A 16,017-nucleotide genomic window follows, 5' to 3' on the forward strand; every position below is an offset into this window, starting at 1 on the left:
CCATGCTTAATTTATAATGGTGCTCCTTTATCCAATGCCACTGGGTAAAATGTCTATTCCTTTCACCACTAGCATCACCTACTAGTGGATAAGGTTGATTAAAGGCTTGCCTCAGGCTTATTTTCCACATTGTGGTTCCTTAGCTAATCGTTTTGTAGAACAATGCAGCCCATAATCCAAAATAAGAATGTCATTTTCAGTGACAAATTATTTTACCTAGTGACCTTAAGTGGAATATTGTGAGGCTTTTGTTCTCTTGCTCGCAATGCCAATTCAATGAAGATTATTGCCCCTGAAATCAGGAGCAAGACACAGGACAAAACATTTTTTTACATGTGAGTCAATATACAGGTAGGATCACATTTTATTTCTATTACCGTATGCATTCAAAGAAATATGCAGTTGTTATGGTAGGAATTGTATGTTGATTATTAAACTCCAAATAACTACATTTGCTCTGGATGTGAATCAGTCAAATTATTTGATTTGAAATCAGTATGTCCAGCTAATTAGTCTCCTTAAGAATAGTAGTTTTAATCTGACTCATGCACATCAATACATACGAGAACACGGAGAGGTGCCTAAATATACACGCAGTGGAAATAGCCAAGAGCTTTCAAAGCGCAATGAAACACGAGGCCTATGCGGCTCACAAAGGTCATAGCCAGTGCTGTACATATTTATGTTCATTGTATAGTCATCTTGAGATTTACTGTGTAACGTGTACTTTGAAGTGCACTGTATAGAATTATTTGGAAAGGAACTGTTCTGTGCATGAGAGCATTTGATTAAAAAAATTCTCTAAACAGGAAATACTTGCAAACGTCTTGGTTCTTTGCAGCAATCTGATGAAGTTTATTTACGTTTATGCACATTCCTCAAGTGCACCCCACATACATATAAAAACAAGAATCCTGGGAGGGGGACCGAAAACCAAGAGGTTTATTTCTTTCGTCTTAGGTTACATTAAAACAAACCATTTTCACACAGGCTCAGTAGGGACAGTGGTATTACCCAGAACTTCCAACGAGCTGATACTTTGGAGATAGTTTGAAGTTTACTTTGCCAATGTCTGATCTCGCCAGATCAGTGCCTTTGTTTACAGGTCAGTCTCGAGACACCTGAAAATGTTACTTTGAGGACTGCAACACGCGGTCTCTCTCTTCATCTCTCGGAAGCAAAATCTTGACTACATTAAAATAACTTTAATATCATTCTGCTTTCATTTCTGTCTAAAATTTGTAAATAATGCAATCCGTTGCTCCGATTGCCTCGGCCCCGTTGGTAGTGGACAAGTATTGTCTTTCTGTTAAAATTGAGCATAAAAATAGCCGGTGATAATACTTTATTACAATTCAGATTTTAAAAATCGCTAGTTATTGAGAATTACTTCGATGTGAAACTGTATTCGTGGTCATTCTTTTAAGTTACTTCAATAAAGAAAAGATCAATCGTTTTACCTTACGGCATACGTGCGATACCCAATTTTATTATAAATGTGAGCTAAACATTCACTTAGACCCGGATTTTCTTATTTTTCCCGCCCTGTTTATTTGATAGCAATTGGCATTAGAAATGATAAAATATGATGTAATAGAAAATTGTCACTTTTCCTAAATCTAAAGAAAATGTTTTCTTTCAGAGCGACGCTGAGTATTTTAAATCTCTTGCTTCAGACAGGTGTCCTCTCGGCACCTTTAAGTTAAAACAAAAGGTGAAAGCACAGCACCTCCTGGTATGACCTGTGTTATGAAAGTTACACGGGAGTGGAAAGATTGCAGACTCCAACGTGCAGAGAGTAGCGTTTCCACAGAAAACCTTCAAACTCTCCCGAGCTGTGGGAATTCGGTGCTGTTTTGAAAGGGAGCTTTGTTCAGACGCGGGACCTCCGTCAAGTGTTGGATCTTTTTCCTACTCCCATTCCGCTTGTACACTCTCCAGTCCGGCTCTGACTCTCCTAACACGCCCGCTTTTTTAAAAGTTTTTTTTAAAGGATGTCGCTTTGAGGAGAAAAGAATAATTTCGATGTATGTTTTCTAACCTTAACAGCGAAGGGCCCTGTAACATATTTTTAAATGGATTGGGTAATTCAATTAACTATTAGAGGGGAATTCCGCCTACCAAAATAAACAGCTGTCGGTCTTCTATGAGCCCTGGTGCTTGAATTACCATTAGCAATGATATTATAGTCACTATCTTTAAACACAACTAGTTTAGATTATAGAACGATTGTCGCCTTAACATCTTAGCACCTCCTTGGCACAATAAAGTTTAGCGCGGCTGGCGTTTGGTGTAATCGCCCAACTTGTGGTGTGGAATCGTTAGAAACATTTTCTCAAGACACCTAAGCTTGTTGCTGCAGAATCAGAGAATGCCTTGTTCTGTGCGACAGTCGTACAAATTACCCGAGTGAACAGGATTACACTTGAGTCTGCACTTTTCCCCATTCTGTTACAAAACTATGGAAACCTCGGCAGCCGCTAATTCGCGCAGAAAGTGACGGCGCTTCCAAAAGTAAATGACATCATCGGGTTCGGCTCAAGCGGTTTCACCTGGTATGAACAAGGGCCAGGTGCTGTGTTCCCGTTCCCGTTATTCAATACGTTGTTGAAACATCTCGGTTTGATGGGGAGAGGGGTGAAAAACCAAACAAAGCGGCATAGATAACACAACTTGTCGAAATGAAATAACAAGTGATACGCTATTCAATCGAAATAGTTCAACAGATATTTTATTCTATATTACATATCAGCAAAACAGTGTAGTCAACAGAAGTTACACTAGACGTCAAAAGTCCTCTGCAAGAAATGAAGCGTTCTTTAGCGTGCGGGATGGTAAGGGAATAAAACTAAACTTGATTGTACGGAATAAAGACATTGTTTTCGCCCAGATATACATGAATACAGCTGGGGTCTATCTCATATAATGGTTGATATCAGGATGTGCTGGCTTAAGCAAGCGGAACGTTTACTGGTGAGCTAATGGGATTTGTATCATCTAAAAGCTCTGGATGCAGCAACTAAAACGATACCCCGTTTAACTCGACTTAGTTTCAATGTATATGAAACCCCCTCTGAGGCATGATCAGGCGCCACATAAATGGAGAGATCCCTCTCATCGGTTTATAAAAAATCCCCGCCCAAGAGATGATAATAGGGGGTTCATTGCCATGGGTCTGTTTTAACTGCTGGAAACAATTAACCCATCGCTTCTCATAAAATTAATCTACCTACACACTGTAGGTATTTAAATATTCAATTCACAAAAAGTTCAATAAAAACGTTGTCATCCGACAGATGTTTGAGGCTTCGGTCAAATATTTGTTGTCGTACCATAGAAGGTGATCAGGTGATTTATGATAAATTACTGATCTATTTAAAATTGAAACATGTTTCTGAACAGGTTAAGGGAAGGTACGAGTAAAAAGGAAAACCGATTTGATAATATTTACCAGGTAAGTGATGTGAATCAAACGGCAAAGAAGTGTTTAAAGCGGCGTAGACTTTAGTCGAGGTATCTAAAAGCGAATTGCCGAAACATCTATTGGGTAGGTGTGTTAAATTCATTTTTGAAGTTGAATTTTTACCAAGCTGGTCACTTTCACAACTGGTGTCGCTGTGATGGCTTTCTCTGGATAGGATACTTTCTATGCTAAAACTCTTGGACCGTGCACTGTGTGAGTTGGAGCTATTACCAGCTTTCTGTCCTCTGTTCTGATGGCTGCTGTTTCCAACCACTGAGGGGGAGCTCAGTGCTTGATTTCCGGGGGTTCTCACAACCCGGGCTGAGTTGATACCCCGAGGTGATGGCTGAGAACTAGAAGATGGTTCGGCCGGCGTAGGCGAGTCTGCCTTCGTCGCTCTTCCTGGCATCTCCTCACCTTGGTTCCCCTTCATGCAAGGGCCTGTGGATCCATCTTGCCCTGGCAAGGCCGTGAATCCAAATGCACCAGAGGCAGCGGTTGGAGGAGGGAAGGACACGGCAGGCGGAAGAGCTGGTGAGGAAGAGTTGGTCCACACACGACGTTGGACTGGATGGGTCACCGCCTGGTCAATAGACTCCGCAGCAGGCGGATAAAGAAAAGTTACTTCGTCACACCTCAGTGCCTTGACATTTTTGCCCCCGATGCTTGACGGTGCCAACTCAGGATGGCAATCATTTTGTTTCTTTCCGCCGCTTTGAGTTCTCAAATTTCCTGAACGCGCTCTGTCTGACGAATCGCCGGCTTGTTTGAAGTTCTCCGGGTCAGATGAGTTGGGTCTTGGTTTGATGTCATGGTCAAATCCAGGCTTGGGAGACTCGTCAGCCTTCGTGCACTCTTCACCAGTTTCTGATTTGGCCCTCTTCCTCTCCATCTGCTCCTGAGCTCCTTGGGACTTGGCCTTTCTTTTTCTCCGTCTGTAGTTGCCATTTTCAAACATGTCCGTGCATCTCGGATCCAGGGTCCAGTAACTCCCCTTTCCAGGTTTGCCCTTCTCCCTGGGGACTTTGACAAAGCAGTCGTTCAGTGAGAGGTTGTGCCTGATGGAGTTTTGCCATCCTTGCTTGTTGTCATGGTAAAATGGGAAGCGCTCCATGATGAATTGGTAGATGCCGTTCAAAGTCACTCTCTGTTCAGGGACACTTTTGATCGCCATGGCAATCAGGGCAATGTAACTGTATGGAGGCTTTTGAGGAGGCTCGTGCCTGGCCATCACGTTATTTCCACTGAATCCCAAGGAAGGGAACATCCTACTGTCCCCTCCATATAGGTACACTGAAGAACTACTGTTCAGGCCCATTGTAGATCCTGACCCTCTGAGTTGCTGCAACTGATTGCTATAGATATGGTTCATAGCTGTTCCCGGCGTCGCCTGAGCAAAACTATTCTTTTTTTTCTCTCTGCCTCTTCTTTTCTTTCAAACTTCCAAAAGAAATCACAGTTTACAACAAAAAAAATGTGGACTTGCAGGAGTCCACCACAGACCCTGTGTGCTACAGTTCAGCAAATGTGAGTACTGCCTCTCTTAAGATTGTTCCCACTTTGTCCCTTCGTCATGGCTTAAAATGTTAAATAATTGTTGTAAGTTGCTATTTTATGTTGACTTTGCACTGGAAAATAAATTGTCTATGATAAACAGTCGTTTTATTCTCAGCCCACCCACATTAATTAAATTTCATTGCAAAAAAAAGCCTAAGACTTCTCCACGTGTCTTCGAGGTACCAGCCAATCGCTTGCTTGGTTGTTCGTTCATTTGTTTATAGAATTAGTCTGTTGATAAGTCTGCCCACCCAAGTTGAATCAAGCTGTGTTTATTTGGAAAAATTTCCGGGCACCCAATACATAAACGCACTGATCTGATGTTTGAAATATCACGTCCACCGCTGATTCTCTAAGCACACAAACACAGTTACCAACAAAATCCAAAAAGACTCAAACTTCTGCAACATATGCATACTTCTTTTAATCTGTGCGAATCTATCACGACTTCAGATATTCCTCAATCACGGTGACTTTAAACGGATGGTGGCACTTTCATTGTTTTTTTGTGTGTGCTTTTTGCTGTTGTTGTACGCAGCTGGTCATTTTTTGTGCAACCATCTGCAAGGCACAGGTTGGGCCGGAGGCTGTCAGGAAGAGGACTTACGAAGAAGGCAAATTCCAAGCGACAGAATTCCATAAAAGGGGAACTTGGCAAAGAGTGACAAAAAAGTCTCTTTCGTGGACCACTTGCATTGTTAATGTATGCCTCTTGCTTTATGTTCTATACTTTTCCTGTTTACAGCAAGAATGGGGATTATAACAACTTTACAAGTAATCACAGCTGTCCAGTGCTTACATAGAACGCTAGTCGCTTCGGACTTGAAAACGTTTGTTCATTGAGTGAATATAACTGTGCCAATTGTGCAAAGATGAATTGTGAAGTGTGTTGCAATAGCTTTGATGGAGAAACACTTTCTTTTCTGTCACTCGAGTCGTGTGAAACATCGAAACGCGATCAGAAGTGAGAGTGCGAATGCACGGTTTGAAATTTGGCCAGAATTTGGAGCAAGGGTTTTCAAAGTAGTGCTGAAGCAATGATTTGCTTGGCAGATGCGAAGCAATTTCAGACCGTCAAAAGTCACCCCGGATATCTCTGTGAAGTGAGTGGAATTGGATGAGGAGGGGCTATTAGTAAATATGAGACAGTGCAAGGGCAAAACAAAACCCAAGGGAGTCTCATGAAACAAATCCTGAAATTCAAATAGGTGGCTGTGTACTTAAGTTGCCTGTTTTTTTCAGTCTAGTTCAGGCTAGGTAACTCCCCCACACTTCCATGCTTGCCTCCAGAAAAAGGATGTTGCAATGCTTCTTGCTAGCAAATGATAACGGTAACTTTATGCCTTGAAATGGCATTTTTATTTTCATTTATTTATGGTAAGTTCAACAACTGCATGTTTTGTCCTTCTGGCATGAAGATGTTAAAAAAAACACAGTATGTGTACATCCTGTTAACCTCTTCGGGGCTGGAGTAACTTTTTTTGCCATTTTCCAAAAATAGAACGTTAGACGCTTGTGTTTCGTTCAGTCAAAATAAAACACCAAATGCAGACATCCTGTTAACCCACAACTACAGACTTCTCTCTGCCTGAAGTTTACACATGAGATGTTTTCAGTTTATTCTGAATCCTCTTTTCCTCAATCTGGTCGCTAATAGTTGCAAAATCGTCCTGATAATTTTTTTTAAAAACAAATAAACGAACTGATTTCTGTCTAAATATTAAGACGTTTTGCGATATTAAGACGGTAAGGACTCCAGCTTAAATAAATGAGTTATTCAGCTCTTTTTTTGCAACTTTTGTTTATAATGTGAAAATAAACCTTTAATTTTGATCAACTTCAGTACTTGATACACTTGTTCACATGAGTTTGTGTTAAAGGAACCTTTGCGACAAGTTCACTGCTTATCTTTCCCTGTCCGGCCCAATACCTTAGAGTGTGGCTTTCACAGCGGGACTGAATTATCCGAGTTTAATTACATGGTCTACTGAGGTAACACTGAAAGTCGTCCACCCTTCGTATTGTTCACCGAAAAAAAATAAACGAAATGTTTTGTTTGCCCATTTATTTTAAAGTCTTTGGTTGAAGGAACGTCTCATCCAAGAGAAATCTAGGCAAGAAAAATAAAAAAAATGACATGGAGGATGTCCAATCCCAGTAGGGAAAGGAATTATCACGTGCGAAGGGTGATCTTGCTGCCTTAGTCCAGCACTTGATGTTTTCATGGCAAGGATGCTCCTTAGTGTAATTATTCACATTGCAACAACCCTTCAGAAGCTTTCATTTCAGCTTCACACGCTGCAATCTACGCACATCAAGGATAGGCTTGAATGATGAAGTGAGTGAGGGTTGTGCTTGTCATTTCAGTAATTAACTTCAAATTGAAATCTGAGAAGCAATAATGACTTTCGCAGAGATTCGGCGGCTGGATAAACGCTGACAGGTTTCGATCTGACTACGTTAACCGGCCCGACCCGATCCAGCCAGGACGAATTGTTGGCCATGAGAAGCCCACAAAGTATCAGTAATAGATTTAAAAGAGTATCATTTTCAAATAACACTGAACAGATCCCTACGGTCAAAATTATTTCCTGATAAACGATATTTAAACCATCTGATTGCAATAAGATCGACTGCCATAACGTTAAGTATTCGCATTGCGCTCTCCAAATTCAGTCCAGATTTTTTTTCACCACGACGTGAACGGCTGTACATTTCGTGGTGCATTATACAAGATCGCGTTTGCAATCTGAAGAACTGTGAACATGACCCGCGTTGTTTTATTTACGCTAAATCAGTCACTGCACCTCAATCAGTGGTTACATAGGAGGTGCTTTCAGCTACGTGGCAAGTATCTTACATATATATGTCTGAGCGCTGTAATTAAGAAAGTAATGCGCACCGTTCGGTGAGTAATTATTATTAAAACTATTTGACTCGTTGCTGTTATATCACACCCTTCGTATCAAAAGTTGCAATGTTTAATCGCCTTATTTTTCCCCGGAAAAGCTGACAAACGTTATATGAGACTGGAAATAAATTCAGTTTTGCTTTCGTAACTTGAGTGAACCATAGGATGGTACAGCACAGGAGACAATTCGGAACGTCATGTCTGTGAGGTCTGTTTGAAAAAAAATGCCTTAATTAGCCCCTCTATCCGGCTTTCTCCCCATAGCCCCATAAATATTACCCTTCGACCAATCAGCCAATTCCCTTATGAAACTTATTTTTGATTTGCTTCCACCACCCTATCAAGCAGCATATTTCAGGTCATCACAATGTTAATGTACGTTAAATAAAATGCTTTCCCCATCCGCCCTTTGATTGTTTAGCCAATGCGCATAAAACTGTGTCCTTTGCCACTGCTTGTGCCATGGGAAAGTTCTCTGTCAAAACAAGAAAAAAACTGCAAGGTTTTGAGCATCTTTATCAAATCTCCCTTTGACCCTCTCTGCCCTTAGGACAACAATCCAGGTTCTCCTGCCTTTTCAACAAATAATCACCAGCCTTTGCCAAATTGCTGACAGAAATTATTCAGCCCTGTACAGTTTTAATATTATCAACCGAACTGCAGCTTTGGGTCCGTTTCCCGAAGGGAAGCGGAATGGCATTGTACTGTGTGAACATGAACTAAATTATATTCTTCGCTGTCGGCCAAAGATCAAGAAAATGCCACTTTGTACCCACATGTGTTTCAGTATTCGAAACGATTAAAATCGGAAATAAACGAGTAAGGTAATGTCAGTAGAAAGACATGTTACCATCCCAGACCATAAATTATACTGAATGTCTGGCGCACTATAGCAAGTAATCAGGGTTAAAGCCTTTAATACTCCTAAATTGTATTTGGTCAGCTTATAAATTAAATGGTTCGCGTCAATTTCAAACACATTAAACAAATATAAGTATTGTATATATAAACAAATACAGGGTGCGCCTCTCAATGATCACTTATTTTGTTTTGAAAAGAAAAACAGTTTTACTTTTAAATGTCCTGGTCTGGTTTTGGTTTATTGTGAACCTGAGGAATACAGGGTTCGATTGCATTTCCATATGTTCCGACCCCCGCCCCCTCCCGGTTAAAGAATACGGTGCAATATATACAATTACACTGGCTTTTGTTTTCGGCTGTTATCTCGGTCATGAACTATACCAGCCCTACAGGCAGCTGACCGACCAATCAACGCCGCATGAAGAATAGGTCCGCAGTCTGTAGAAAACCCGAACTGTTACAGTGCTTTACGCAAACCTTGTTTATCCCATGCGAGAACCGTGCCTAGGGGATAAACCTTCAATCAGTGGCCGTACGATAACTGCCATTTACTCACGGACTCCCACTATCTCAGTCAATTCATTGCTTTACAAACGAGACAAAGTATTATTCCAATTCCTAAACGGGGCTGGAACTAGTTAACAAATCGTCTTTATTTTTTAAATCTAAAGAAAGATAGCTTACATGGATGTGTTTGAATTACAGGTAGATGGGAACCGTGCCAATTTTACAAGAGAATGTCCAATGTCTAATTTTATCAGCAAACCCCTTCGGCTTATGGTTTCTATGTTGAATTTGAAAGAAAAAGAGAAGCCGTCTCCTGTACCTACGTAACAATTGGCCACTAATGATCCTGAGAACGAGTTTTTTTTTAATTTTTAAAACGGGAAGAGACATTTGCTGTTTATTCAAGTAAATAATGTAAGGGGTAAATTTATCCTGGGAAACAGTCAGTAGAAGCGGGCCCAAGTATTCTGTTGACAATTTACTGTAGGATTCTAGATAATAGTTTGTTCCATTTAGAGGATTTAAATGAGAGGATCACCTTTAGGTGGTAAATAGACAGTTTACTAATTCAGCCTCAGTGCCTGTTGTTATTCAGAGCTGAATCTACGCAAGCGATAAGCCTATAACATTTACAGGCTTGTTCTATCTAAACGTAAAATCCTTATTCCGCTTGTATTGAGCACTGAGTCAAAGTTCATCCTGCATGTTCTTTCTCTTTAAAAAAATCGTCCTTTTAAAACTTTGCCAGGTTGCTTAATATATTCAACGTAGTCACGCTGGGTTCAGTGTGGTAGCGTGCGAAATTTGAAAAATTATATTAAAAATAATAACGCCAGCACAAAATTGATCTCAGATTGTCGGAAAAATGCACGCGATTTCCATGCCTGGTTCTTGGCATGAAACCGCATACACAGCTTTTTTTTTTACAGAAACAGAGGAGTCATTTCATTCCAAATTTGCACTGGACATTTTAGTTTATTTGGATCATGCAAATCAATGGGATCCCAAAGCGCCAGACAGACTTCCGTTCTGATTACCCAACGCCAGATGTTTGCGCATTCTATTCGCAGCTGACTTTCAACTAGATATTGTTAATGACAGGTGCAGCTATCTACCGAGGCCAGGAGGCTGTGCCTGAGAAGATAGAGCGACCCGATTTGAGACAGAACCCGCATGTATGCTCAGAAACACGCTCATTCTTTTATTCACATGGCTTGCCTCTTGGTCAATTATAATTCAACTCGGGCTTGCTTGGTGCACTTTCCAGTAACTTATATCAGGTCCAAACCTGCCAAGGCTAGCTTACAATGGAGTCTACCGGAGGAATATTTGGCTACAAGCCTTAAGAGTTGCTACATGACAGCAAGTCAGAGCACCACAGACCAGTAACTGTCGTTATAAAATACGCCACCATAAATAAATATTGAATCAAAGACTATGTCCAGAAAACATTGTGCGTGTAATTGATATTAAATTTCACAGATCAATCGGAATTCTGTAAATTTCACTTGTCAAAATAAGTTACATTCTTTTCACTTAAATCCAATACTTCAAGTGGAATTAATGCTTCAGGGGGATAGTGGCAGGCTCTTTGAGGCCTATTCAGGAAGCATATCTGCAAAGTAAAATTATACCGGCCTGGTTTCAGCTTTGTTGTGAGTTTCTGCCAATCGTAATCAGGTTTTAGCATTTAGGCGGAGATGAGCTTTTCTGCTGCAAGCCCCGTTCTTTCAGTCAACTGAAACTGGTGTTTGGTGGGTTTTGTACATCTGATGAATGAATTTAAAATTGATGACTAAGTCTGTCAGTGAATGGACCTGCACCGTCTCAAATTTCTAAGTTCTAAGGCTTCGGGAACGTAAATATAGTTCAGGACTTTTAACTTTGCAAATCTTATGCTTTGTAATTGATAAATATTTTTAAGAGGGGGCAGCACATCCCATACAGGAGCATCTAGGAATCGGCATATTTATTAAAGTTCTAAAGGTTTATTTTATCGAAGCAAAATAAAACTAATTATTTGGATCAAACAGTAATCAAAAGTGCATTTCATAGGGGTACGACATTGTCCTGTAAATTATGGGCTCAGACATTACGTAGAGTTCACATAGTCGCCTCAGATCCTTGACATGTCTGCTGTAGACTTGTTCTCAGTTACATTCATGGGTTTTAGTCAACCTAAAAACAAAAATCATTTTTAATCCTGGGCACCTATTTGACAGCCTCGAAACTTTATAGCTCTCAGTAAAATAATGGTGTGATGTGGTCAACTCTCTATCGCCCGTGCGATCTGTTACCGCTCTGGTAAGCTAATCGACAGTCAATAACACAGACAGAGTAGAAGTATGCACGGTAATTATCAGAATTCTGCATAAACCAGACAAAAGGCCAATATCGAGCCAGCATGCAATCAACCAGGAAAAAAATCCACTACGCCACATTAACTTAAGGCAAAAAAAATCAACGCTGATTTATTTTGGGTTTTTTTAAAAGATAAATACAGAAATTAAGATGAACTGAACTTAGAAAGGAAATGATCTTAAAAGGATCAACTACAGACCGGAGGAGTCAGGGTCGGCAATACAGAACTGTCATTATTTTTAAAAAAAGAGATTTCGTGTTTTAGAAAAATACTATGCATCCAATAAATTAGTTCTTCGGCTTTAAACGGAGCAAATATATCGAAGTTAAGAACGTAATAAAAATTACACTGTACACGGCACATAGCTATAAAACTGAGGTTGAATAACAGTTACGCTTTGGCACTTTACAATGGCTGGGGAACAGTTTTTTTTAAAAAAAATCCAGTGAACTGAACTTTAAAATATATTAAATGGCTCTGTAACGTAGCCTCCATAGAAAATCGTACAATTTACATCATCTATAACGTCGCATCAACATCGGACAAAATGTCAGGAGAGAGAAAAAAAGATCTTAGCTGTGGAAAATGGAACGTGACTGAATTAAACAACAACTGCAGAAACAGAACACACAAAAGGCATCGTTAGATTCTTGGTCCATTAAACAGTTTAGACCCTACATTTGGCAGTTGCCACTTTGCTAAACTTTCGTTATTCAAGTAGGTTTCCCTTATGTTAAGAATGTTAAACAAAATCTGTGTCTTAAGTTTTTTGATTCCTCATACACACTTTCTAACAACAAGTCGTCAACACGTTTGGCCACACACCGTAGTTTGGACTGTCACAGTCAGCAATTTTATGTGCAGTCTTAAGTTTTTTTTGCGGTTTTGTTTTCATCTCCCAATACACAATCTTTTACTTTAAATGAGAAGATAGAGAGGTTGGTTGCTAAATCAATACTTATTGCAGTCGTAGGCGTATGGCCCTGAATGCCGGTATACTGACGGTGTTGATCGGTAAGGGATTTGACAGCTTGTATTCCCGCTCACCTGATGGTCATTGAGTGCTGAGCTCTCAATGCCGAGTCGGTGGGAGTTAAACATCTCCCGTACATTGGGGAAAGTCTGCTGCTGGCTGGCGAACGTGTGGCCCGGGAGGTGGTTGAGATCTGCTCCGTGGTTGAGGTACCAGGAAGCGGCTTGTCCCGCCGGCGCCCCCGCCTGCTGAGGGTGACTCGGGCTGAGGACACCTTCCGGCGCTGTGCTCAGATTCATGGCGTTCAGGGAGGAGCTGCCGGAGTGGTCTGAGATAGCATCCTCCAGGCTGGTTGGTACCAGCATGTGGCTGCTCCTGTCCCCCGCGTACAGGCTCATGGTTCTCATACTGCAATGGTAACTTCCACTGGAGTCCATATTGTGGGTGCATCCTGGGCTGTACACGGCTTGCTGCGTTGGAGGGTAGTTCACCGGCAGTGAGGAGCCCATACCAGTCCTGCTGGAGCTCACAGCCACGGGGCTGAGGTCCCCTGGAGGAGATGTCCTCAATGTCATGATATTTTCCACGCTGAAGCCGGAGAGGTTGCTGTTGGTTGTGTTGTGATCCGGGATGGAGTTCTCTGTAGACACGGACGGCGTGGAGGCCACGCTCCTTGGGCTGTCCTGGATCAAGCTGCCATTGTCCGGGCTCTCCAAGCTCTCGACCTTGGTGATGACAGGCATACAGGGCGAGCCCGCTTCGTTCTTGACCACCACCTTCTTCTCGGGGCAGGTGTCGGTCTGCGAGGCGACGTGCTGACCCCCTTTCGCCTCCTTCTGCTGCCGGTCGCGTTCCTCCTTGTCCCTGACCGCGTCTTTCTTCTTGAACCTCCGCCTCCTCCGCAAGAAGCTGCCGTTCTCGAACATGTTGTACGAGTCCGGGTCCAGCGTCCAGTAGCTGCCCTTACCCGGCTTTTTGTCGTCACGGGGCACCTTGACGAAGCACTCGTTCAGGGACAAGTTGTGGCGGATGCTGTTCTGCCAGCCCTGTTTATTCTCGCGGTAGAATGGAAAGCGGTCCATGATAAACTGATAGATCCCATTGAGAGTAATTTTCTTATCAGGCGCGTTTTGGATGGCCATGGTGATCAGGGCGATGTAGCTGTAAGGAGGCTTGACTAGGTCTTTAGGTACCGGCTGCTGGTGATGGTGATAGGGTCCATACGATCTCGCCATGCCTGTTGCGTACTGCTCGTGGCCCGGGTACATAGTCATCGGGGTGGGCATGCTGCCGTAAGTGCCGGCGGCTCGATAATAGTTTTGATCGCTGAGGTAAGGCACGACTCCCAGAGCATTGGGGTCTGACACTGGGTAACGCGCCTGCATCGCCGGGGAGTGAGACTGATTTTTGGTTTTACTTTTCGGCTCAGAATGCTGCTTGGACCGAGTATTTGAGAAATTATCTTTATTGGTTGAAGGGGTGGATCCGTTCTCTCTCTCTCTCTCTCTCTATTTTTTTAGAAAAAAATGCTGAAGGTCCCCTTGATTAAGAGCGCGCCCGCAGATAGTCCTAAAAGCTTTTGGGGGAAGTTTCAACAACTTTCAGAAGAGAGAAGCTTTTACGGCAGGCAGGCTCCGCCCCTTCCCCAAACTTTGGGCCAATCGGAATGCGAGCTGCGGGGCGTTATTACATGGCAATACACGTAGGTGGCGTCTCGTAAAAGGGAAACAGGTTTTACTGATATTGGGGTGGGGAGAGGTAGGGGGCTACCAAGATTCAGTATTGTCAATACTTTTATGTGTTATACAGTATTGGTACATCAACCTTAGTCAGGCGGTCATATAAAGACACGAGCTTTTATTTTGGACTAAACCCCTTTAGCTATTGCTCTGGGCCTCACATAGCCTGCAATTGCCCCTTTCTAACGAAAATCTCAGAATTGACTTTTTTTCGCATGAAATACAGCCTGTTGTGTGTGAGTTTGAAAAAAAAACCTTCATACTCAAATTAATTCTTGGCAGATTTTCAAGTGATGTTTTTCGCCCCTCAATAACCAATTTGGGGCGACGGTTTAATTAATTCCATCCCTTCCCACCGTCTCGCCCCATCCCCCCCCCCCCCCCCCCCCACAACCCACACTTTCCCATGCCCATTTAACGGTCCTGTTAGCAATTAACCCGGCTGCGTTACTTAACGAAGGAATTCCTCCGACAAGGTGCCGATACTGAAATTCCGTCCTCACGTAGCCAAGTCAAAAGGTTTTATTTTGTCTGGTTTTTTTTTACTTTATTACTGCACAATCCGAATTAAACATTCGAAAAATATATTTATGTAAAGGTTGCCTTCAAACATCCTTTAGTGACATTGAAAGCAGCATGTGGTTGCAATGTAACCAGCCCTTCTCCCCTAAACGGATACACCAATGAGTACACGAAAATCTGACCTTACTAAATGGGTGGAAACTATATTCTGACTGTTTTTAAAATCAAATCATTAACATGAGAAATGCTATTCGAATGATACATTGCATTGCGAACAAAGCAAATATATTCTACTTCATAACGAACTGCTATTTCTAAATGTGGAGGAAATAAGGTCTTCTTTTGATTAATGAGTTTGTATTATTAAAGTCTCTAGACCGTTGCTAAACGCGATTTATATTTATTCCCTGGTCCACGAGGATTGTACATGGAATTCGATTACATCCTTCACCCAAAAACTCATGAGAGGAGTCTCCTGGGTCTCCCCGCTAGTGAGCTCAAACTCAAATCGTCGGGGAATAATCTCCAGAAATTATCAATGCCCTCATTTATTTTCATGCATCCGATGCTGATTATTTTTGTGTTGTGTCTGTCTCATTGATTATTTAACTTTACACTTCAAACCGACATAAATCAGATTATCCATCTGGGGTAATAATTACACCGATAAGTGACAAACGTCCTGTGGTTCCCCTGAAATCTGGCGGACTTTGATAACAGCTTTTCTTTCTCTCTATCGGGTTATTTTTATTGTTGTTATCTACAACTTCTACCCCCACCCCGCCCCATGTGTCCACCCTCCACCGCCACCATCTCACGACGTACAAAACAGATTTTCGGAATTGTTTGCTGTTAACGCTTTTCAGCAAGTTTCAAAAATAAGAAATTAAGTTAAAAAGAAAACAAGTGTTTACAGTATTGAGTCAGTCAGCGAATCTCATTTGCAATGCAGCAAACAAGTGTGTTCATTCTAAATTACTTTTTGAAACAATAATCGGGATGAAATTAAATGTGTGAGGGCATTCGGGCTTGGCACCAGATAAACAACAAGTGCTCTTCAAATTGCTGAGCACTAATTTATGCATCTGGTTACTAGTTCATTTCTAAGGTTGTTCCATACAT

At 41.8% G+C, this 16,017-nt stretch overlaps 2 protein-coding genes across 3 annotated transcripts in view; both read right to left on the reverse strand.

Annotated features, from left to right (window-relative positions):
- The window catches only part of LOC125459995 (forkhead box protein C2-like), a 52,158-nt gene extending 37,945 nt beyond the window's left edge, over positions 1–14,213 (reverse strand). Inside the window, exons 1-2 of one of the 2 annotated variants that reach the window (XM_048547011.2) lie at positions 12,709–14,213; positions 11,363–11,477 (exon numbers count right to left, since the gene is read on the reverse strand). In XM_048547011.2, coding sequence (XP_048402968.1) covers positions 11,469–11,477; positions 12,709–14,019 — 1,320 coding nt within the window. In that variant the 5' untranslated portion in view covers positions 14,020–14,213 and the 3' untranslated portion in view covers positions 11,363–11,468. Of the gene's footprint in view, positions 1–11,362; positions 11,478–12,708 lie in introns of those variants that run through there. The other variant, XM_048547012.2, reaches the window with a different exon arrangement.
- LOC125459994 (forkhead box protein L1-like) lies at positions 2,781–5,226 on the reverse strand. The gene has a single exon (XM_048547010.1). The coding sequence runs from the start codon at positions 4,833–4,835 to the stop codon at positions 3,372–3,374; it is 1,464 nt and encodes a 487-aa protein (XP_048402967.1). The 5' UTR covers positions 4,836–5,226; the 3' UTR covers positions 2,781–3,371.
- Positions 14,214–16,017: the final 1,804 nt, after the last annotated feature.

Source organism: Stegostoma tigrinum, chromosome 16, assembly GCF_030684315.1.
Source record: "Stegostoma tigrinum isolate sSteTig4 chromosome 16, sSteTig4.hap1, whole genome shotgun sequence".
NCBI lineage: Eukaryota > Metazoa > Chordata > Chondrichthyes > Orectolobiformes > Stegostomatidae > Stegostoma > Stegostoma tigrinum.

What these genes read in the sequence shown, in the direction of transcription:
- LOC125459994 (XM_048547010.1), bottom strand. Translation starts at nt 4,835, where the DNA reads ATGAACCATATCTATAGCAATCAGTTGCAGCAACTCAGAGGGTCAGGA.